The 24,825-nt window shown below is 45.7% G+C and overlaps 1 protein-coding gene across 10 annotated transcripts in view; it reads right to left on the bottom strand.

Annotated features, from left to right (window-relative positions):
• Positions 1-22,310, bottom strand: part of Vldlr (very low density lipoprotein receptor) — a 32,049-nt gene extending 9,739 nt beyond the window's left edge. For 2 of the 10 annotated variants that reach the window (XM_087637913.1, XM_087637938.1), the window contains exons 1-9: positions 22,207-22,310; positions 21,441-21,594; positions 8,889-9,008; positions 4,589-4,711; positions 3,148-3,270; positions 1,165-1,536; positions 957-1,079; positions 741-863; positions 45-164 (exon numbers count right to left, since the gene is read on the bottom strand). In XM_087637913.1, coding sequence (XP_087494039.1) covers positions 45-164; positions 741-863; positions 957-1,079; positions 1,165-1,536; positions 3,148-3,270; positions 4,589-4,711; positions 8,889-9,008; positions 21,441-21,522 — 1,186 coding nt within the window. In that variant the 5' untranslated portion in view covers positions 21,523-21,594; positions 22,207-22,310. 10 annotated transcript variants of the gene reach the window in all.
• Between the last annotated feature and the right edge of the window lie 2,515 nt (positions 22,311-24,825).

Raw genomic sequence — 24,825 nt, 5'->3', positions numbered from 1 at the left:
CTTTCCCGTGTCCTCCAGGGGCCAGGCTCTTTGCTTCCACTCACCTCCACAGGTTTTCCTGTCTATCAGTTCAAACCCAGCTGCACAGTCACATTCATAACCTATAACTAGGTCTTTGCAGATATGGGAACAGCCACCGTTATTGACCAAGCATTCGTTGATATCTGGAATGAAAGGGTAGCAAAGTCATCTGATAGCTTACTTTTTGTTTTTAATATAATATTTTAGATTTATCCCTTTGAGACTTCCATATACAGACACAACGTATTTTGATCATTTCCACCACTCTGCACCCCACCCAGCTCTCAGAGGATGCGGCACAAATGTCTCCCTCCCAACTTCATGGTGCTCATTCTGTTTTCTGTTTGGTAAACCCAGAGTTGAAATTAGTATGACATTTTATTCTTAATTGATAGTCGTCTTATTCATATTCAATCTCAGGCTATTGGTGATGACTTTTCTAAGATTAGATTATTTGTTTTGTAGATATACATTTCAGGCTGGATGATAGTTATGAAGGATTTACTCAGGTTTTTCAGCTATCTTAAAGGGTTCCTAAACCCTAAGTTAGTTTGTCACCGGATAGAATTCCATTTTGTAACACTTTCTCTTCAAGCTTAACTATTAAAATGTAGCTTATTCCGAGTTCACTAGGGCACTAAGCAGGGTCCAAACAGCATTAGCTCTGATGGGCTGAATGGAAACTCCCGGCTCTGTCCGGGAGCAAGCCCCTCACTTACGGCACTCCTTCAGGGGCTCGTCGCTCCAGTCTCTGCAGTCCTGTTCCTGGTCACATACTTTGGTGATGTCTATGCATTCCCCACTTCTGCACTTAAACTTTCCAGGGCCCAGGCACTGATTGACTATAAAACCAAACACAAGAGAAAAGTTCCCCTGTTGGTCTGACCGGAGCAGCCAATGGCCTAAGTGAACACGATGGAGAGAAAGAACCTCACCGTTTTTGCAGTTGACTTCATCAGAGCCGTCAACACAGTCTCGGATGCCGTTGCATTGTCTGCTGCCATGGATACAGCTACCGTCCTCACATTCAAACTGGTCAGGTCTGCAGGTTCGAGAAGCTATGAAAGGAGGTAACAACGATGGAATTAAGCCAGCCAAATGGCTTCCGGTCGGCAAGTGGAAGAGAACAGGGAAGTTACTTACGACAGTTGACCTCGTCGCTGCCGTCCTTGCAGTCCGGGTCTCCGTCACACCGCCATTTTTTGTGAATGCACTCGCCAGAGCCACACTGGATCTCACTGGTGGGACATTTGGTGTGTATCACAGGCTGACGGCCACACTGCTCAAGAGACTCGTCTGATTGGTCGGAACAGTCTGCGTCATCGTCACACACCCAGCTGAGCGGGATGCAGGAGGAGGTGCTGCACTGGAACTCGTGGGCACCGCAGGTCGGTGGAGCACAGTCCAGCTCATCACTGCCATCGTCACAGTCATCCTGTCCATTGCACACAAAGTTCCTGGAGACACAGCGGCCACTGGAGCAAGTGAACTCATCCGCGCTACATGTAATGTTGCCTGTTAGAGGGAGGATGGATGCCCCATTGAAAGTACATCAGCACTTTTAAAAAATATGCAAGACTCTCATCACCAGATCAAACATATTCATCTTCGATGATTAACTTTAGCTTTCTAATTGAAAAGCTATAGTGCTGTTACATTGAGAACATTTCTGGAATACGACAAAACAGTTTCACACTATAAAATAAGATGCAGCCATACTATGTCGAAGAGCAGAAATAAAGGACCAAGAAAACAGTAGAAGGCTAGAAACTAATTTGAGATGAGACCCACAACTGACGCTTAAAGGGACAGTGTTCAAAGGCTTAAGCTGGTATTGGGTATTTCATTTTGGAAGGCAGGGTTATACCTAAGCCAACCTATTGCATGGCAGCCCAAATCACATGACTAGCTGAGAATATACATCAGCTACATGGGCAAGGCATAATGGATATTAAGGCACTATCAAAAAAGAAACAAACCAAAGACACTCTACATGGTTCCTTTCCTTTTCAGTCTTTTAAATAAACATTAGGAATACCATCTTAATAATTTTTAGTTTTTTTTTTAAATGTTTCTGCTAGGATCAGAATCTCAGCCTAGCAACCCTGCATGCTATTGATGATAAGGTATCCATAGTGATTTAAATTCCTGCCAAAAATACCAAGGTTATAATTTGGTGGTAATTGGACAGGAGACCACGACTCTCTTGGGAAGCAAAGTGTAGATTTGCGAGGGAAATGCTTGGCAGCTCCAGGGCTCGCCACGGCAATGCATGAAGCTCAATTCTATGACTGAACGTGAAACTCATTGGACTAGGTGCAATTACCCTCACAAAGTGACTTGTACATGCCAGACTAGTGTTTGACCTGCAAGGACCCTGAGCTCCCTGAATACTGCGGAGGTTACACTCATCAAACTCAGGTTAGAGAGGCGCCTTAAAGGGGTAGTAATTTGAAAGAAGTCAGGGCAATGTTTATTTAACCTGCAGATTTTCTCCAGGGCCTCACCTTTAACACAGACACTTCATTATAGACTTTCTAAGAATATAAGCATGAAAGAATAGGAAACAGTGCTAGCATTCAGAGACAGGAATCATGATAGGACACAAAGGTCAGTTAGACTTTGTAAGCATTTGCTGGCCACATGCTAGATCATACTACAATGCTAACTTAACCAGTTGGTGGAAATGGTTGTCCCATACTCACATACCTTATTCCAAGAAGCTAGTCTAACTAAACCCAGGACTGTGTCTGTTGGTCCCATCACCTTCTAGTTTTATGGAGCCAGTGTAAGAAAGGCCCATGAGTTACTGTCATAAAAGACAAAAGCCCACATTGCTGCTACCTTACTAAGCTATGCTAAATGTACTATGCTGAACAGAAGCACCAAGATGACTTCTCTGCTTGCGTCTATCTGCCTAGAAGGCATACCAGGCAATAGCTGATTACCAGGAAAAGGCCTTTCACAGTTTTGTGGTGGTTAGGAAGGACAAGTATTGAGGAGACAGCGAAGCCACTGCAAAGTGGGTCAGTGGCACTGGGTCTTCGGCTTAAGTTAGCATCCCTTGCCCACCTTTCTTTAGGAAAAGGGTCTTTGGGGTATGCCACTGCACACTGGTCTTCTTACCACAGTTTTCTTCATCTTCTCCATTGTCACAATCATTTTCACCATCGCATCTCCAGGACTCTGGGATACACTGAGTAGAACGGGCGCCACAGCTGATTTCATTTATGCGGCATGTTCTCATATCTGTTGATGACATACAGTCTCAAAAGAGCCTCCAAACTGGTCAGTGCAAAGCTGCTGCTCCCGTGCTGCCTGGAAGTGCAACACCTGGGACTCAGTGGTCAGGCACACAGGGCACACTGAGTAGTGGAAGCCAGGCAGGTCCTTCGCCAGCTCTGTCCTTAGAAGCTACGCCAAGCAAGGCCACCTGGCAGCAGACCTGAGAACCCTGACCAGGTTACTCCTTCAAGGTTCTGCCGCACGCTTAGTTCTGCCTTTTGTTTTACTTGGCACAGTTAGGTTGGTTTGTTAGCCTGCTCCTAGTCCATTACCTATGTTTGGATATCTGTGGGCATACCAGATATTGTCACCTAATCCTGACTCCATTAAAGGTCAGATGCTACTGCCTATGAGACCTTCGATGGAACAGTTGCCTTCCTAGGCCCCCTTTCACATCTTTCATTATATACACGAAGCAGGACTATGTGTTGATTTTATCACGGCATTCACCACTGAAACATGGGGCTTAATCTGTGTAGGTCCTGTCTAGGACCCTCAAGTTTCCAACTAACTGACGAAACAGTTCACTTCTTTGCTAGAAAATGAAAGTCTAACCTTAGTTATTCCTGTAATCCTATCCTAAACCTAAACTTGGTTCATGTTGATCCTATTTCTTCTGTATGAGCAGGCCTCTACTACGATGGATCCTCAGACTAGTCCTCGTCTTAGCATCCAAATGATCCCAGTTTGATTCCACCACACCCTTCCGCCTGCCCTGCATATCAGCCTATGAGAAAAGAGATTTATTTGTACCTCTATGAAGTTTTTCTTACTCGATAACAAACTCTATGGCCCTTGCTTTTGGTTACATGTTTGTTAAATGTCCCCAAATTACCCTATTACTAATCATCTTCCTGTTTTAATCATAGCATGTTTTTATAATATAAGAGTCTGTGCATTTCAAAGCTTATGTGTGAGTCTTAGGAAACCTTCACATCTTGATTTTACTTCCAGGATCAGGGAACCATCTACCCAGTTCCTGTCAAACATTTGAGATCTGTGCACCTAGTCAAGGAGTTCTTAATTGAATCTGCTGGCTTCAGTCTTAAGTATTCAATGAGGAAGCTACCCAAGAGAATGTCAGTCTTGTTAGACTAGGGAGAGCAGTCTTTAAAGGAGATGGAATAACTGTTAATAGCTTGAATGACCTTCAAGTCAGTTGGCCTCAAGTTTAAGGCAGGCAAAGAAAAATGAATGCCAAGCAATCGATAAAGCATCACTTAGAACGGAGACAGAACAGCACAAAAGAGGTCAAGTCCAAAGCAAGTTGAGGCACACTCACGGCACTGTTCTGGGCTTTCATCAGAACCATCTTCACAATCAGGGTCCCCATCACACTGCCATCTGTTGGGAACACACTGGCCGTTTTTGCACACGAAGTCTGACTCAGCACATGTCTTCTTCACTATAAATGTTTATTTTCAGAGTTAGAATTAAGGCCAATTACCCCAGACCTCAATTTTCTGATTAAGGTAAAAACCATATTTTGTTATATTTCCCTTTAAAAATAATGCTGAACCAACCGACTGATATTCAGATTGTTGGCATCTCTAGGCAGACTTTAGAAAGCTCATCTTTTCCTCATAGGTTTCAGAGGAGGGACTTGGAAGATGATAAAATCAAGGAAAGACAAATGTTGTCCATTGTCTTATGACCCAGGGTCATCTCAAAATGAACTCATCTGTGTACAATGTTAGCGCCATGGATTCCTTCCAACTCATTCACACGCTATGAGGTGTTTTTCTCCAAGACCATTTTCTGTCCCTCTAATAGAACATTTGGGAGTGGACAATTTATAAAGGGAAGAAACTTACTTCAGCTCAAGGTTCTGAGCTGGGAATCCTAAGAGCATGCCACTAACACTTGCTTACCTTTGAGTGAGGACCTTGTGGCTTGCTTCCTAGCCCACTCTGAGTAATTAGTCAGGTCCAGGGAGAAAGGATTTATTCCCTCTCACTGACCTAATCACTTCGTAAATACCGTACTGTCTCCCAAAACAATACTATTAAAAATCAGACTCCAACACAAGCTCCAGAGGAAACAAACCATAGAGGAGATTTTTAACAACAAAATACTCCATCCTATTGGACCACAGGATAACTGTTCGATATAGAGTATGTGTGTCTTCATGTGCTTCATACCTTAAAATCCCTACAGTTCTGTTCTAGGAGGGAGGACCTGAGAGAGGTGAGGCTGGAATCTTCTCAGATGGGATTGGTGCCCTTATTAGAAACATGAGTGCTTGCTTACCACCCTCCCATCTCTCCTTCTCCTTTCTCCCCTACCATGGGAGGACATGGGGGAAAAACAGCTTTCTGCATTCCAGAAAAGAGGTCTTTTATCAGACACCCTCTCTGCCACTTCTTTGTTTTGGGACGTCCTAACACCCAGAATCCTAAAATCAAATTTCTATTATTTAAGCCTCCCTCCCTATAGGATTTGTGTTACAGCAGTGTAAAGCAAGGCTGTTTCAGGGACATTTGTTACACTGCATGCAACGCAGTATGTAGAGTATCTAGAACTGGATAGTGCCACTCTTGCTGGTCTACTGGGGTAGAGGGACTCACCCCCTAGACAAGCTTAAAGTCAATTATAACACTTAGAACAAGTGGTAGGACTTGGAATTCAAGGAGATTTTAGGCTTTCAGCCAAAGTTTGGTTTAACATCAACCAACTGAAAGTCACTGGGGCTGCTAGGACTAAGTCCCATAATTCACAGCTCCCATCAAATAGCCTAAGGCAAAATATCAATTCCACTACTAATTCTTCCTAGGGCAAGACTCAGAGTTGCACTACAACTTGCCACCCATTGGCTAATTAGACCGGGAAAGCAAAATATAAACAAAGCAGGCAGCTTGATCACTGTACCCACAAAGGAGTCCCAGAATCTGGAAGAGTCTTGCCAAAGTAGCTAGACGAGATATCAACACACCGTGATTGTCGTTATAGATTAGATTTCTCAATCCCTATATGTCTATACTTTCTACCCAAACATCCATTAAAAAAACCCTCTAATCAATTTTCTGTGTTTGAGAATCAGCCAAAGCCTGCAATGCTTTGCAAACTTAAAAGAGATCACTGGGCATGAGGGGTTTAAGTTGGGTAGAGGCCTTGAAGGCTAAGCATATTCTTATGCCTTTCTTGTTAAGCCTATAAACTTGGATGATAGTCACTCTGTAACATTCAGCATGGGCTGATAAATTATGATGATCCCTAAGGGCTTATTCATGTCCTTGAACGCAACTAAGAAACCTACAAAGCCATGCCAACTCATAAATTCACCCGTTTTTAAATCACCGTAATACAACGTTAACCTGGCAAATACTAAACAAGGCCTGTGTTCTCTTGGGCCCATGTGGAAACAGAAGCCAGGCTATAGGGTCTGGATGCTATAATTCAACCTGTGATCAGCTCTGTAAGTTGCAAAAGAGAGACCAGAGTGATGGCTATAAAGGAAGCAGATGATTTCTGCAAGTAGAAAATGTCATGATATGAAAGGTCAACTGTGCAACAAAGAGGTAGAACAAAGATGATACAGATGCATCTCCATAGACTTCATCCTTCTCAGTTCTGAGCGTACACGGTAAAGGCAAGGAAAAGCTATTCGAATCAACATTGATGTGCAGACAGAAAGCATTCCGCCGGGGAGGAAAGCCATCAGATACATATTCTAGGAACCCAAAAACCAAATGGCATAGGAAATCCACACTCAAATTGATCATAGTAGTTGTCAAGTGGAAAAATGAGTCCTGCTGAAAACTGCAAGGACGTATGGGTCAAAGGTTAGATGGGGAAGTTAGAAAGCGGCTTCAGAAGTTTCAAGTACATTTGTAGTTTTTCCATTTCAGACACACGTTTAAGGCTGCTTTTGGTGATGCGCCTTCCCTGTTTACCTCCTGGGAACCAGCAACAAATCTGCAGATGGATGTGTATTAATTTATCCCACTTCAAGAGATCTTGATTCACTATACTGTTCATCCACCACTTTCCACCACCCAAATCCTTCTACCAGGTGTCTGGTAGAGAGTATTTATGCAGAAAGGACTTAAGAAAATCCCGTCACCGCTCCTATGATGACCCAGGTGTTTCTGGCGAGCTAGATGATAAAACCTCCTAGAATGGGAAGTATAAAAATTGGTATAAGATGTCCTTTGCCTGATACATAATTTTTTTGGTAGCTTTGTACCTTATAACGATAAAACAGCTGAAAGTCCTCTTAGTTCCATATCAGTTGAGAGAACTATAGTCTTTAGACAACCTAGCAGTGGCAGGGAACTCAGCACTCTGTGGAGCAGACTGAAATTCTTACTTTAAAAAGCACACAAAGGAAAGAATAACACAGGAGAACTGTGCTTGGTCTTGGGACTGGGGCTAAGTTATTGCAGAATGGACCCTCAGAGCTGACACTGGCACAGAAACACCTGGAGTGACATTTCAAGGTCTCTCGAGGTGGGATAAATTAAACACATAAATCTGCAGATTTGTTCCTGGCTCCCAGGAGGCAAACAGGGAAGGTGTAAGCATTATCAAAAGCAGCCTTAAATGTGTGTCTGAAATGGAAAAACTACATATTTACTTAAAACTTCTGAAGTCTTCTTCTAACCTTTGACCCATGTATGGTTGTAATTTCCTGGAGGGCTCATTTTTGCACTTGACAATGACTGTGATCAATTTGAGTATGGATCATGTCCCAGACAATTTTAATGTTGATAAACAAAGAGGCGCCAAAGGCATAACAAGACAAATTAACAAGGCAGTTATAAAACCCAACATGGCCTTTATTTTTCTTCTGTTCCCCAAGTGCTGGGGCACACATGTGCCTCCACACCCAGCATTGTCTGTACCATCTTTCAAAAGGCAAACGACAATGGTGACACTCATCTTCCCTCTCAACATTGCCCTGAGATTTTTACAATACAGAACAGAGTGAAAAAGTAAACTTCAGCAAAAATTTCAGGTCCATGTGATGTTGACATACAGTTCTTAGCTATTCTGTGTGGCATGAGGTGGTGGGGCCAACATAGGCAGCCATTTCTCACAATGACCTTTTGATAGGCTCTGATCAATGGTATGCTGTTATATTCACATTCATTTGTGAAGGGAATGCTTTCTACCTTGCCTAACGGTTCTGTAGAAGTAACTATTGTAAACAGAAAAATAGAGTCCTTTTCTGATTTTTGATGCCTGTTGTTGTCTTGTCATTTTTATAGCAGTTAGTTAACCTCTAAAATGTTAGGGGATTTTGTAGTGTCTATAGCTTTCTATCTTCTTGGATCAAAAGCCATTTGTGACTTTAAAGATACATTTACTTTATTTATGTACAATGTGCATTTCTGTATAATTGTATGATGCTTGTGTGTGTTCAGGCGCATACACAGGGGATGCCCATGGACATTAAATATGGGTGTCGAGTTATAGGAGGTTACGAGTTGTTCAATCAATTTGGGTAGTAGGAATTGATCTCAAGTCCTCTGAAAAAGTTCTACACAATCGTAACCACCAAGACATCCCTGTACCAATTCCCCCATTTATATATTTATTAAAGTTTGGTTATGAACAAGACCTCCAAGGTCTTTACTTACCACAGTTCTTCTCGTCACTGCCATCAGTACAGTCTTCGTCTCCATCACATTTCCACAGCAGAGTAATGCAGCGACCATTTGTGCACTGGAATTGGGAGCTGTCACATTTGGCTTTCTTCCCTAGGAGAAGGAAGGCACATTGATCAATGCAGGCCCAGAAGGTAAGTTAGAGATACAAGTTCCCCAAGGTTGATGGATAGGGACAGCTACAGACTCAGCAAGCTGTAACATTCCAGGGGTCAGCCTCGGATGGGTTCGGGAGCAATGGACAACACTAGCAGACTCCTTCACTAGGCAACAAACTAAAACTGAACATTAGAGCTCCAGCCTTTCTCCCAGAGATCCACAGCTGTATCCCTGGTTCCGTCTTGTGTAGTACAAACAGAGAGGAATTATGTAGCTTCTAAGAAATCTAGCACATGCCGGCCAGTGATATTTTAGCTACTATGTCAACATGTGCCTCATCTCCAATGGTGACTGTAACATTTCAATGGAGCAACAGAATTCTAGCGTCTAGAGAACATTCAGATGAAGAACTAGCAAAAGAAAACTTCAGAAGAAAAGACACCACCTCTAAGAAAATTGAAGGACAAGGAAAGATTATGGACTTCAAGTAGGTTGGGAATGTAACAACAAACATGGACACTCAACACCTAAATGTGCTCACTGACAGGGTGGTATGCTCACAAAATTGTCTGGTTGAAAAGAAAGTACAAAGCACCATGGGCTAAGAGAGTGCCCTTTAACTCCTTCAGGAGAAAGTCCAGAAAGCCTTACTGTTCGTAAAGGGTAACTTCCTGCACATAGGATGAGACACTAACAGGCCTGACCCTCAGTGGGCCGAGGAGATGATGTACGACCATGTGTTAGTTCTCAGGAAAAGTTTGAAACACAAAAAGATAAATACAGAGAAGCTTTATATAGGATGAGCATATAAAGAAAATATTTTTGCATAGCTGTGCACCACGTGTTTTAAGCTGTTATTAGAGTTTAATTTTTTTTAAGGTGGGCCAGTGAGGTAGACGGCTCAGTGAGTAAAGGCACTTGCTTTCTAAGTCTGATCACCTGGGGTCAAGCTCTGGAACCTAGGGTGGAATGAAATGACTCCTGAAGTTTGTCTACCAACCTTCACACTGGTGCTGTGCGCCCTGAATAAACATTTGTTTTTTAATGTTTAAGAAAGATAAAAAGAATAGTCATTGTTGAAAGCAAACAGTTTTGTAAACTTATTCAAAATCAAAGGCCCATCAAGTATAGTGTTTCTGAAGTGACAGTGATGTCCTAGGCTCTGGATTTCACTTTTTATTGATTTACAGGCTCACCCAGAGCAATCTCCAATGCTGCCAAGCCCATCCATGCTAAGCATCCTGTACAGAAGCACATTTTAACCTTGTACAGATAGATATACTTGTATGTACCTTTTCAGGGTTTAGATATGTTTGGATACACGCATACCTGCCATTGTGTTATGGCTGCCTACAAAATTTAGTGCAAGTACCATGGTGTATACCTGCAGCCTAGAATCAATAGGTTGGACCCTATAGCCCAGCTGCGAAGTCAAACCATTGTGTTTTGAATGAGAATGGTCTCCATAGGCTCATACATTTTACTCACGGGTGGAACTGTGGGAATGATTAGAAAGTTTCAAAAGTCCTCACTAAGCCCTCTCTGCCTGTCTGTCTGTCTGTCTGTCTGTCTGAGCTGCTAGCTTTTGTTCCAGTGTCATACCTGCCTGCCTGTTGGTTGCTATGCTCTCCACCATGATGGTCATAGACTAACCCCTGAAACTGTAAGCAAGCCCCCAGTGAAGTACTTTCTCTTCCACATTGCTTTGTTCCTGGTGTCTCATCACAGCAATAGGACAGAACTAAGACAACCAATGTGGTGTGTTTAAGTAAAGGGACAATGGATTGTAGAGCTTACGACTTATCTCTTTCTTTATGTGATGCATGATTATCTCTCTACAAGAACAGGGTATTAACTTTTCTTTCCTTTGGTTTTTGCCTCCAGGATCCAGAGGTGAGATGGCTCAGCAGGAAATGGCACTTGCTACCAAGATTGAGTCCTACAGGGTTGGGGAGAACTGATTCCTGTAAGTTGCCCTCTGACCTCCCATCTATGCTATGGCACAAGTGTACACATATATACACATAAATGCATACATGAGTAAATAAATGCAATTAAAGTCCTTTTTATGTCTAAAAAAACTCAACCTGGTGGCTGGAATGGTGATCTTGGGCCAATGGAATCACAGCAAGATTAATGAACATTTGTAGGTGAGAGACACAAGGGGCCATCGCACCGCCTCCAGTTTGCATAAGCTGTGTAAGTGTGTGTGCCCAACAGCATGCAGACCACTCTAATCCTTTAATAGCATTTCCTGGCTATGGCCACAGCTTTACTCAAGAGTGACTTTGCTATCACAAGCAAACAATGTGTGAGGGTGGCAAGCAGAAAGAAGGGACTGATAAGGGTTGTGTGTCTTAAAAACCAAGGCCTCCTTTGGAAAACACATGTTTACAAATCAGCTCCAAAACCAAGTCAAAGGCATCAAGAAAGCATGGCTAGGAGACAATGGGGTGCCATGTCTAACTCAGTGAGGAGAGAAGGAGAGCAAGCTAGAGCCACAGATTCTGATGCCAGAGCTCATGGCATTGGCTCATTAGGGACATGTCTTTTAGAGAGGTGTGAACTAAGATTTTCATGGCCCTATTCCATGGCCAGGACAGTGAGTGTTCAGGTGCTTTAATCGTTAACACGTCTATCCTTCTGCAAGACCAGACTACATTGCCATAAAAAGGTGCAGCTCTTGTCCCTTAAAGGCCTCTCATTACATCCACTGCAGAGACTTACAAAACCCAGCATGCGTCCCAGGGTGCATGCAGATTTGCTGGGGGAGGGTGGTTCCAAGCAGAAAGCCTTCAGATTTCCTGCCCCCTCTCAGCATTTGCAGCTGGGGCATGCTGGCATAGAAACAGAGAGGGCAGAGGCAAGCACAGACTGGAACACTTGTGTGAAAAGCACAATGCTCTAGTTGGTCTCCCTGGTGTTGACTCCGCCCTGCTGTCAGGGAGAATTCTCCACATTGTGGCTAATTCCCAAAGAGATTAAAATTCAGCCCAAGACTAGATTAACACTGGGGTGTGGCTACCTTCGAGTACTATGGTACATTGCTTTTTTAAAACTCTATAGACCTTTCTGCTCTTAAACCTTTCGCAAGCCAGACCTCAGCTACTGAGAAATAGAACTTGATATTTCCTACCACCACTCAGGTTTGTTCATCCTACAAATATTTTATCAAATAAAATAAAAATACTAGGGAATTACAAAGGGAACAAGAGGTGAGCATCGGTTGTTTGTTTTAAAACCAAGAAGCCAAGTGTGAGGTACCTGGCTGCCTCCTTTCTCTCCCCCGCCCTCCCTGCCTCCTTCCTCCTGCCACTGTGTTCTTGGAATGCTCTTGGTATTCTCAGAGGTGGAGGTCATTTGCTATGGCTCTAAAACCTTTCAGCTTTGAGGACTATAGGAATGGCAGGAATTCACTCGGAGGACTTTATTTAAAAAAAAAAAAGGATTTATGCTCAGAGAATATAGAGTGAAACGAGCTTAGAAAGTACAGCTCCCTGCAGTTAGGATACAGTAAAGGTGAAGAGAGACATTCAAGGTTCTCATTCTGAAGAGCCAAATTTATTCTATTCAAAACGAGCCAAAAGCATTAGCATTGAAATCTACATAGTGAGCATGATAAGCATGCCATCAGACTTCAAGAGATACTTGGGGGAAAAATTTATTTTAGCCCCAGGACTAGGCTTCTGGGAGAGAACTTCCTCAAAAATGAGGCTTGCGTGATGGATTTTGTAGACCTTCAAGCTGTCATGAAGCTTATAACATATAGGGCAGCATATAACATGATAAAGCTAATATACAGTTCCTGGTCGTTCTGGACTCTGGATTTAGTTGTAATACACAAGCTCTCAACAGTATTAGGTTATGTTAAAATCCCGGGAAGTTTGGCTCAAAACAGGGTTAAAACAGACATAAGCATTTTCATCTGTTCATCCCAACTTCCTAAAGCAGAAAGAGGTCTTACTAGCTTTTCTTTTCTTATATGTGTCCATGTCACCAAGGCTTCTGCTTGCTTATCAGAAAGTTACCATGACACAGGTGACACCCCATTAGCAAAGAGGAAGAATGTACACAAGGAAGGCAGGGGTTACCGAAACATCCCCGCTTGTCTAAAAGATGATGGAGAAGTGGATGATGGGAAGCCAGCTGGCTTGATAAAAAGTCCTATAGAGAGAATCAAAGACGCTGAACTTTATGGTCCTGTCTCTCAGATTTCCAGGTCCCTGGGCACTTTTAGAGGCTGCTCATAGGTAGAAAGTGCTCGCTGCTTCTGTTTAGTTCTCTGTTCCATGCACAGCAGGGAGAGCTTAGCCACTAAATTGAACACAGAGACCCCAGCCACCATCCTGGGACACTACCGATTTTCTCCACAGGTTCCAAAAAGATTCTACCTTTCTATTTGGATGTTCAGCTGCGACCACTGCTGCTCCGAGGTCCAGAACTGAAAGCACCACGTGAATTAAGAAGCTTTTGGTTCTCAAAGCTTCGGGGATTATAGGATTGTAGACCTGTAGTCTATTTCCATCCGGGAACATTAAACCTCAAATTCACTATTACAGTACATAGAGGGAACAGACTGGCATGAAATCATCCACCGCCAGGTTTCTTTTAATTGTTAAGCTGAGCTAAAGCCACGGTACACCATAAATAACCTTGGGAGTGCAAATGCTAGGGATTCTATACCCCTGCACCTGTCTGGTCTGAAAGGTGGTAGTAGGTACCTTAAAGCTGCAGTGTTCTCAGGAAATTGCTTGGGGCTAAAGGAATGGGGGTGGGGGTGGGCTAGAGTGGAGAGGAAAGGAGCCTTGAGCTCTATCTCCATTGAAAAAACTCGTCTTGGTATTAGTTTAGGAATAGGAAAAGGCGCCTCTTCCATGAAGAGATCAGACTTTCTAAGTTTCCTTATAGCTCTAACATTGAGCAGGAATCCCTTTGTCCTTCTGAGCCTGGAGATTCGGGTTCGCTCGTGTCTACCCACTCGTGTGGCTATTAGGGTTAGTAATAGACCCATTCCCCCCAAATGATTCTGTTGTCACTTGTATAGGTGGCACCAGGCTTCAGAAGGTACCCATGTCCCAGGAGGTTTGCTCACTTAAACACTTCACACTCACTCATTGCGGCCCTGCAATAAGCCGTTCACAGACCTTAGGAGGTGCGGGGCTTTGAGTGCACAGAGAAGTCAGGTTGCCACTGTCTAATTGGTTCTGCAAGGGTTAACCTGGAAAATCAGCATGTGAGCTCCAGTAAAGCACCTCATGGGCCTTACAGTGAGTAGCCTAGCTGGCTTTCAAGATGGGCCACAGATTTCCCCCGTAGGCTTTGAGTAACATTGGCAGGAGTCCTCTTGGTTGAACGTCTGGACTACTGAGTATTCCAGATATCAGAGTATCAGGCTCAGCAAGAACTTGAATCTGTAGGGGTAGAGAGGGTTGCCACACTCTGCCAGACCCAGCATGCACTTCACCGGCTGACAGTTAAGGGTGCTATCATCTACAGGTTTTTCTTCAGTCCATTTCCTTTGGCACTTCTAGGGCCACCAAGGGCATTTATTTTTAGTCTACTTCATCTCTACTGCTTGCTAATTTAATGCCAATCCTTCTATTCATAGTCTAAAACTCCTTTTAGGACAAGCAAACTTCTGAGTCAGCAAAAAAAAAATTCTTTTCCTACCAGAATGAGAGGCTATCAGCAGCAAATTCTACAGCAAGGTGCCCAGGAAAAGGGCCTGAGATGCAGACTAATGAATTTTACAGTTCAGTTGTCACAAGTTGTCCCATTTACACCTGATGGGGATTATCTTAGAATCCTAGATACAACCAAATGCTTTTTATTGTTGGCCAATTGCTGCTCTAAGACTTCTCTTGTCTTTACCAGTTAGTTCCAAGTGAGCCTTCCCCTTTCCCTCTTCACAGTCTTGGAAAAGAAAAATGTGGTGGCTTGCCCAAGATTACTCTGGGCTGACCTAAGATCTGAACTCAGGTACTCTGGCTCTAAATCCCATGCTCCATACCAAGCCCGCAATCGGCAGTAGCCAACTCAGGGCTGCATAATTCTAGAACGTTTCATTTGCTTAGAATTTGCCTAGTTCAGTCTGCTTAAAGAATGGAGTAGTTTTTCTTCTCAAGAACGACACTCTACAGCATAGATTTATTGTTGAGGTAGGTCCTGTTTCTCTATTCCCATCATAGCCTTTTTAAGTATGCTGCTAGAATTCCCTTAGTAGCTTTTCTTAGAAGGACTAAGTCTCTTGATTTTCTTGATTAGTGACCAAGTCATTGTCCGAACCTTATCTGCCTGAGCATAGAGAACAGCCCAAGGGACATCAGCCTGAAGACTAAGAAGTTACAGAGGCAACATATCATGGAAGAGACTTTGTTTTCAAGGTTGTACTTGAAATTCAATACTGAATATACTGTTAATCCCCCATAAACCCTCATGTCTGTCACTGGGTGGAGATAGGAGATAAATAAAAGTGTTTTATAACAGACATGTTGATGACCACCCAAGTACAGGTTTTGAGCACATGATATAGGTAACATCCAATGGGACGGCTTCCAGACACAAAATGCAGAGCACTTTGATCCAAAACCCACCCTTTCTCTTCTGCATCCTATCTTCAGTTGGCTTGCTCTAAATTACTCTAACGCAAGAGCCCAGAGGGAGCCGGGATCCTTCTCCCCTGTCATTGGGCCATCAAATCTTGGCCATGGCTAACCCCTCATTTCTCACTTGATCTAAATTTAAGTCACCCTTCCCTTTGCCTCCAGGCTGTCGCATTCTCTATCCAAATTAAGAGAGTGATTTAAGCCACTTAGAATATCCAGAAGGGCCACAGATAGGATCATTTCCTGGCTTCCCACTGACTCCAGAATTGAGTCTCAGTTCCCTACCAGCTTCCCCTGACTTCTTCCTCTCAGTCATCACCCACCATCTGCTCTGGCTGCAACAGCTGAGCTAACAGCTCTAAGGGGCTTCCCTTATTTCCTCTCCTTCAACCACTCTGGCTGATACTTTGGTTGCATTTGTTTATATGATTCCATCCTGTTCCCCACCAGGGACAGTTTCAGATAGCACTTCTTCATGGAGGTCCTCTGTGCCCCTCTGGGTCTTTAAAGTCTTTCCCCAGAACCCAGGGAGATCTGGCTTATTTCCCAAAAGTTCCCTCCCCAATGCCAGTGCATCGAGGATTTATCTCCCAGCACCCAGAGATTTGCTAAGTCCTAGTCAGTAGCCATGAAGGTATTAGTTGGGTTAATGAATTAACCTGTAAATGTTCTGCATTATAGACTTTTGTCAAAATATTTTCTCAGCTTTTCTAAACTTGAAATGAAGTGTGACCTGCTAAATGAAGTGTTTGCCTGGTAGAATCCTTTGAAAGATAAAGCTATAGCGGTACCTGATTTCTATGCCCATGAGAGTACTTTCATTTCATTCGTGTGGCAGGTTATTAAAAAACAAAAAAAAAAAAGACACGTTGCACACCTGTCTGCCACAATTAGTGAGTTAGCCACATTTTCACGTGAGAAGGATTCTAAAACACATGGGAGATCTGGGCAAGTTAGGAGGTTGGTGTGTCAGACCCAAGTCTTACTTTTGCTCTACTACTGCTCTTTGGGGACAGTGGCCATAACCACTACCGTCTGAATCCTCCCCTTCATGGGACCATTTGGTAGAGATGAAATCCCTTCTGGCTTTGTCATATTAAAGTCTAAGATGCTGGGGACTTTAGGCAAGCATCATGAGCTACGATCAAAGCAGCATGTGGGAGCTCACAGAACCTCGTCAGCTGATGTCTGCGACTTTTTTCTGTGGCTCTGCTCACTCCACGCGCGGCTTCTATCCTCATCTTTCTGGATCTTGAATTTCCCCGTTTGATTTCCTATAAAAAAAAGGTGGAACCTGGCTTCCGCGCTGACCTGATATCAAGTGGTCTTGAGAAAATGCATAAAGGAGATTGGCTTCAATTTATAACCTGCCCGGTAACCTTCTTGCCAGTTAATAACTTAGATCTTGAGAAAGCATTCTTAGGAAAATTCAAGATCAGAGGCAGGAATGGAGACTAGGACAGTATACACTAGCATTCTTTGCAGAGAATATGGTTACAACGTATGAAAGCTCAAATGTCAATCATCATTTCCTGGCAAATCCTCCCCACTGCACATCCTCCCCACCCCCTCACCTCCATGGCAATACTGTTTTGGGGGCACCCAAAGACTACTGGCCAATTGCCAACTGAGATGCCCCAACTTGGTGGCAGAATTGGCCATTCTAGTGAGTGCCTGACCCTTCCACATTGTAGTTTCTTGCCTTAAATGTACTTGTTAGTGCTGGCTGAGGCATTCCCTCAACCCTCCCCACAATGCACCTCTACCATACAAAGCTGGGTACCTCTACCACAGAAATCTGGTGAAAGGCCCCTGCACAAACATGGAGACATTTCTGGAAGATCTCTATGCTTATTTTCCCTCTACCTAGTGGTTTTTATCTTACATTTCTAATTTAGAGCATAAAAGTGGCTCACAGGCCCCAATCATCCAGCGCTCTTTCTCTACCTAAAGGCAAAGTAAGCATAGTTTAAGGTGCTTTCTCGTGTAGCTATACCGAAGTTAGCATGTCTAACTAGTTGGAATTAACCATGTTTACAGCACATGTTACATGTGATTGCAAGCCAACCCTGGAGCTTAGCAGAGAGATACAGATTCGTAAGAAAACAAATCAAATAAAATTGAGCCCGTTTTCGCTTACAAAATCAGGTTCTCCAAGAAGTGGGTTATAGTATGCCTTGGAGACCTCAGAAAAAGCTATCAGTCCTCAGATTATCCCCTCCTCAGCTAGGAGGGGAAACAGTCTTAGATTCCCCCTTTATAATAAATACATTTTACTCAAAACCTCCAAAGAAGGGCTTCTATTTTTCTTGAAAACTGTCTGCTGGCTGTGGTCTGGGAAATCATCCTGGGTGATCATCTCTGAGATTATCTCGTTAGACGACTCTATCACCTGCCATGTGAAAGGCAGATGACTTAGTCGGCTGTGAGACTCTCCTTTGTAAGCTAGTTCTATATGTGACAAGCACCATTTCAGGCCTGTTTTGGCTCTGTGATGTAATGTCTCATAGGCTAATACCTGCCCTCGACTTTCCAAAGCAAGGTCAAGTTAAGCCAATCAGGACCAGGAGGCAGAGGCTGAAATGGAAACAACCCCATCTCCATCGTATCTTCACTGAGAATCGCTTACCGTGCTGTGAGAGACTAGAAAAATAGTTACTAGACATTTTCTTTCTGCGCTATTTGGTAAATGTCAGGGATTGGGAATCTAAGCCTCAAGCCGTATGCCTGGGACCCTATCTGTGCTCTTGACCTTAAGGCACATTGTTTTATTGGTCTGACGTTGTTTAGGGGACAGAAAGGGGTCACAACTCTTTGGCTCTTCCAGAACCTTTACAGAAAGTACTTCAAAGAAGTCTTGTCTATGGTTACTCATATTTTAAAGAGCAGAAACATGATGACCAGGTTTGCAACCGTTTAGAAGATGGAGACTGCCCCCTCTACAAGTATTGCATCGTGTTTGCGAATGCAGTTAGCTGGTCTGAAGTCTGAACATATGTCAGCTCTACTGAACTTGGACTTCATGTGCACAGTGTAGATCTCTGGAGACTCAAGCATTAAAAGTGAAGAACTGCGTTGACATGACACAGCCCTACAGCTACTGGTAAAAGGACAAACCTGGGCAAACAGCTATTTCAGGTGTTAGGAAATGCGCTGCCCACGAAGCTTGGATTGTGACTCTTTTTTAAAGAAGAAATCCCTCCTCTACATGGAATGCTATGATTGCTACCCTCTCTTGGTGCTCCATCAGGGATTATTTCTCCTGGTCATCCAGATTCCTACCTGCAGGCACGCTGGTATTGCTGGTAAGTTGCTCACTCCCATTGTAAGAGGCATAATACTCACTGGTCAGATAGGAAGAGCTCTTGCAGAACTCCGGCTCTGAAGGCTGTGCAACATGCCCCATCTGAATCTATAGGTAGGCTGGAGGGGGAAAGTCCTAGAGTCCCCATGTATTCTGCCATCAGCCCTTGTGATGTCTCGTTTGTTAACATCCCTTGTTAGCTTCACTTCAGTTTCTTGAAGAAACTCTGCAAACACATACCTACCCTGTGTCGGGTAGTTTAGAGTAACCCCTTGTATGTGCATATGCATGCCCGTGTGCGTATGTGCGTGTGTGTCGGTATGTGTGTTGGGGGGACAGAAGGAAGCATTGGAGAGAAAGAGAAAGCATAGAAGGTTGGGGGCAGGAAAACCAGTCCACATGTTTCGGGACTTTGAACTTAAGACACGGCTCTCTGAGTTTACTTATGGTCAGTATCTGCTTCAACCAACTCCAAGTTTGCTGCAGCTCAGAAAGAACTGCCCCTCCCCCTCTGACTCTTTAGGATCGTGCCTGCCTGTTTTCCTCTTCCACTTTGGCAGCACCACCATATTCCACTTGCAGTAAAGGGGGAACAAAGGTTACCCCCGCTTTCCTGATCCCAGCCGAACAACTTCTGATGTTTGACTAGCTCTTTGCAGCAGCCTGGGTATTTCCTACCACTCCATAGAAAACAGCACCTGAGAGAAAGTTAGCGCTTTAAAATTTCCCAAGAACAGAAAAGGTTCTGCAGCTAAAGTGACTCCTTTCTCCCACCTCCCTGAATCACAGTCAATAATGGATTTTATACTTTCGTGTTTTGAAATATTACAGAATACATAACGCGAGTCGAGTCACTCTTCTGAGGGATGGTTTAATAAGTTAACATTACTCATCCATTAATGATTAATGTCAGCGTCTGAAATGTTCGGTTAAGCAGGGCTTCTCTGGGCGCATAGGCTTGCCACACGTAGGATTCTGGCGTCACTGTACATGGGCCCTTTTCAGAGTGCAGCTGGAGAAAGCTCCAGAGGGAAAGGCCCCTCTGAGCCTGGCAGATCTTAAAGGTATCCCAGCTGGGGCAGCTCAATTAACTCCGCGAAGACACGTGACCAAGCTAAACGCAATCCAGCTACCAGCCAATCGCATGGGTTAGAAAAGCCCTGCCCAGCTTCTCACGCTCCGGACAGCGGAACCAAAGGCCCAGGGGCGCTGGGGGACTTAAACACCCCAGTATAGCTCGACAGACCGCTTGACCACACACTTGAAAGTTCGCTCTCACTCCAGGACACACGTGACCGCACGCGGGCGGGCCTTCTAAGCTACTCGGGCGACAAGAGATGGGGATCGTAGACTATTTAGAGCGGGGACGGCGTTCTGTCTAGAGCCGGTTGACAAGCAAGCACTCTGGTGTCACCTCTTAAGACCTCTAAGACCTCTTCAGTGGCCTGCCAAGGATCAGACCGGACCTTGTTAGGAAGGCGTCTTATCACCTGCTCTGGAAAGTTGTATGACCCAAGATGAGACTCTGAAAGTACACAGGGCTCCGAAGTCAGTGTGCTGACCCCCGGGGACTCGATTGTAGTCACCCCCGCCCTCCGCAAGCTACAGTCACACTTCAGCTCCAGCACCACACCTTCCGGCCTTATTGTGTAGAATAAAGGCTAATTACAGTCACTACACTGGGACTCAGTTTCTCTGGGGGAAAGTGTTGCCCAGAATGAGGCTCAGCAAAGTAACCTGATTAAGTCTGGATCCCACTCCCCTCCCCCGTTCAGTTATCTCAGAGACCCCAGAGGTTTTTAAAGGCTGCAGTAGCTGCGGAATCCCCGGGGGAGGGAGAAAGAAAGGCACTCAGAGGACAGTCCAGTTGAAAGCCACACTTGGAGCCTGAGAGATGGCCCGGCGCCTGGGGAGTCGCAGTCCCGGGCGCAGGCTGCGTACTTGACATGGCTCGGCCTCCAGGCTGCCGCCCACCGAACGTGCGCCTGCTCACGGCGGCGCGAGGACTACAGGCTCGGCCGGCACCTGGTGCCCGGTGTCCTCGGAGACGCCCACCTTCACCCACCGTGCGCTCTCAACCCTGCTTAAGTCTGAGGGACGCACCCGGGCTTCCAGGCCCCATGCTCTGCCAGGGTCCTAACAGCCCGCCTGGCAGAGGAGGCAGAACCATTGTTCAGTGGCTCTACAGCCCACATCCCCTAGCCCTTGTCAATGGGAGGTGAAAACCATGTAAAACAGAGGTTCTGGAAAGAAGGGGGACACAGAAGGATGACAACAAGTTCAAGGGACGCTTCAGGACACCCTAAACCCCACAGTCCCCCGGGCCCGGCTCCCAGTAGCCTCGGCTCTGACAGCTCAGAGGCGCCACCCGGGTGGGGAGGGGAGCAGGAGAGGAGCGTGGAGAGACGTCTGCTAGGAGGGGATGGGCAAGAGGAGCCCCGGGGTCTCCCAAAACGCAGCGATCGCGGACGCCCGGCTTGTTTCGGGCCGAGTGTGGAGGGGCGCGTCCCCACTCACCGCTTGCAGTGGCGCCGCTGTCCCGGGGCGCCCAGCACAGCGCGAGCAGCAGCCACAGCGCCCAACGCGCGGACGTGCCCATGCTGCCCGCCCGGATGGTGCCTCCGTCGCGCCGTCGTTGTCGCCGTTCGCTCCGCACAACAAGTTACCAGCCCTTCGGAGAGGAGGAAGGAGGTGGGGGCGGGGAGGGAGGAGGCGAGGAGGAGGGGGAAGGAGTGAGGAGCCGGGAGCACGGAGAGCACGCAAGGAGCGGGCACCCCTTCTCTGCAACTTGCACGCTCTACTCCTCGCCAGCCACCCAGCCAGCCAGCCACCCGGTCACCTCCCCCGCCGCGGCCGCGGTGTGCGCGCAGACCCTGCGGGCGGAAAATAATGCAGGCGTTGCAGAGAAGGGGAGGGAGAGGGGAGGGAACGGCGCGGGAGGAGGGGGCGGGGAGCCCGTTCGCCGCCGGGGACAGCTCGAGTGAACGGTCTTGGGGCACCCACCGGGGCGGCGGCAGGAGCGCGGCCGAGCGGCGCGGCGACCCCAGCGGGGGAGCTCAGCCCAGCAGCTCCAGCACGCACCGCTCTCCCGCGCGCTGTGAGGAGGGTGCGGGGGCAAGTGGCAGCGTGCGTGCGTGAGTGGCTGGGGCTGGGGCTAGGGCTGGGGCTGGGGCTGTCGCCGCCGCCATCCGGACGGCTCCAGGGGCTCGGCTTCTCCGCGCGTCGGCCTGGGGCTCACGGGGGACCCGGGGCGGCCTCTGGTTGGCTCGCGCACCGTTCTCACCTCCAATCCCGGGTGCCTGTCCTAATTTCCTGATCCAGGGAACCTGCGGCCGCAGCAGCTGTGCGCTCCCTAGCTCCCTACAGTCGCTACTGTACCCTCCTGGCGCCGTGGCAAGGAGCGCTGATGCAACTATTGCTGCTGTTGCCACCGCCTCCGGGCTTGATGGGGTTGGCAGTTGAGGGGTCTGGGGGCAGCAAGGAACCCTCTTCCCCCCTCTCCAGAGCCCCTAGGAAGGGCTGATGTTGTGAGGTCGGTAGGTAGCATCTTCTGAGGGGACTCTTCTCGCCAACCTGAAAGTGATGAAGAGGAGGGATGCGAACGCTCCGCTGTTCTGTGTGGGGTTCGGTGTCCCATCACAGTGGCAAGCTGACATGCCATTTTGTTAAAAATTAAATGTGGCTTTAAGCAAGAGTGTGTGAAAGAGAGAGAGAAAAAGAACAAGAGCGCTCCCGCGGTTGTGGCTTGTCCTCTGTAATAGAAGAAGACTAAAATAACCGAGTCTGGGATGGGGAGGAGGGAAATTGCCAGCGCAGCCCTGCATTCTCTCATCAACGATTATAGTTAATTGCTAATTGCACAAAATGATAGTTTGAGGGCCTGTAATTAAAAGCTTAACCTTTTTCTGGTTGGAGGAAGGGGACCCCGGTAGATTTATTCTCGGTATACTTTGTAACGTTCAATTACGAGCATTGTGGAGGGAAAAAAGGAAGTAAAGTCAACCTTCTCGAAAGGATAGATCGGGGGAGGTGGGTGCCGGGCAGGACCTAAGTCTAGGATTTGTTCTTATTGAACTTCAGTTTTCTTGAACACATCGCCCTGGTTGAGAGGCCTTCTGTGCTCTGGTCTAAGCAGAGTAGAGGGATACATTGAATTATTTCACCTGCTAATGTGATGTGTATACACTTCGGTTTTATAAGTTGCTGTACCTCGAATGAATCCAAGTTGACAGATTTCAGATTCCATGTCCGAGCTTTCTTCAGGCGTTGTAAGGTCCCTGCCTTGGTTCTCCTGAGCAGTTCTCAGTGGCAGACTACTGGGAGAGAGGTTTATTTGGGAACTTCCTGTACCCAGGAGGCCCTGGGGGTAGTTCTCAGCCAGGACACATTTTTTGGTCCGTGTAATTTAGCCTCATTGTGATTGATAAGCTCACACGGAGATGGGATCCTTCAAAGCTGCTCAGCATGGATGCTGCTGTGTATAATCGGAGGGTAGAGGACGTCTGAAAACTGCATGGGAAACACCATCCATGCCATTTTACAACGCAGGTGCTCACAGCTAGTACCCAAACACAGACCAAGTTTGCGGGGGTTGGTCTAACTTTCATATCTCTGGGGCTTGAGAAGCTCATAACCACTTTACAGCTGGTGGAGAGGGAAGGGGACATAGGTGAAGTCAATATGAACAGACTCAGTACTTAACTGAGACGTCACATGCTTGTTTTTAATTTACTTTAGAGAGAAATGTACACTACAAGGGAAACGTTGATATGGTACAATAAGACTTATCTTTGACAAACATGTATTATGCTTTCTAGCATAAATAAACTGTTGGTAAGCCAAGTTATGGTTCTATACTCAATTTGGTGGCTTTTTTGGTCCATCACTTGACTCTCTCTCTCTCCGCAACTTCAAACGACAAAAACAAACCACTCCCTTTGCTGTGTCTGCCTTCTGACCTGTAAACTGAAGACGGAAACAACCCACACGGTACTCAAAATCTTTCGTGGCCTCAAGATCCGGCTGTGTTTCAGACCAAACCGTTATTGGCTGAAAGAAGTTACAAAGAAGGCATGCAAGTGATTAAGGTAGAGAGTAATAGATAACTAAAAGAATAGATTGATCACAAGTAGATAGCGTGGGCAAACTAACAGAGGCCTTCAGGTAACTGTGTGAACAGTACCATTTACTCCCACAATCCACCGAGTGAGTTAGGATGTCTAAACAGCACACACCGAGCCGTGCTGGGTGCTATGCTATGCAAGGCAATTGCCATGGATAAACACTTAGCTGAGGAGACTATGGGAGCTGGTCAGAGTAAGAGAGACATATTGAGAATTGCAGCAGTGTTTTACATATGGCATTGTGACCCAAAGTTGTTTGAGATGCTGTAAAATACAGAGATGGGGCTGTGGCTGTATCTGTCACTCAGTGGTGGATTGCTTGCCTAGCATGCATAAGGTCGTGCATCCCATCTGAAGCATCACAAGGATGAGTGAACAAAAGAATGAATGAATGAATGAATGAATGAATGAATGAATGAATGAATGAATGAATGAATAGGATTACAGGGAAATGCCGCTGACTTGGTTACAGGATGAAGAGGTAAGAAAAGGCTTCCTCGGGTGCTTGACTTGAGCTGATACAGTCAAGATTTTTCACACAGTAAAGTCACAGCCTGCCTCTTTATCATTGGCTGGTTTTAAGAGATTAACTTTCATTAATTAAGGGAAAGAAGTTATAAGGGCATCACTTCCAGACCTGGACATTTAATTGCTGGTGTGAGACTCTTTTTGTCTCCCTGGCAACAGGAGGCATTCAAGAAGTGGCTGTGCCATTAGGCCAGGTTTCTGATTGATTGCATGAGTGGTCATACACACAACTCTGACAATGTCTATGAATA

The sequence above is a fragment of the Rattus norvegicus genome, chromosome 1, assembly GCF_021556685.1.
Source record: "Rattus norvegicus strain SHRSP/BbbUtx chromosome 1, alternate assembly SHRSP_T2T, whole genome shotgun sequence".
NCBI lineage: Eukaryota > Metazoa > Chordata > Mammalia > Rodentia > Muridae > Rattus > Rattus norvegicus.
This window is presented reverse-complemented; position numbering and strand designations above follow the sequence as displayed.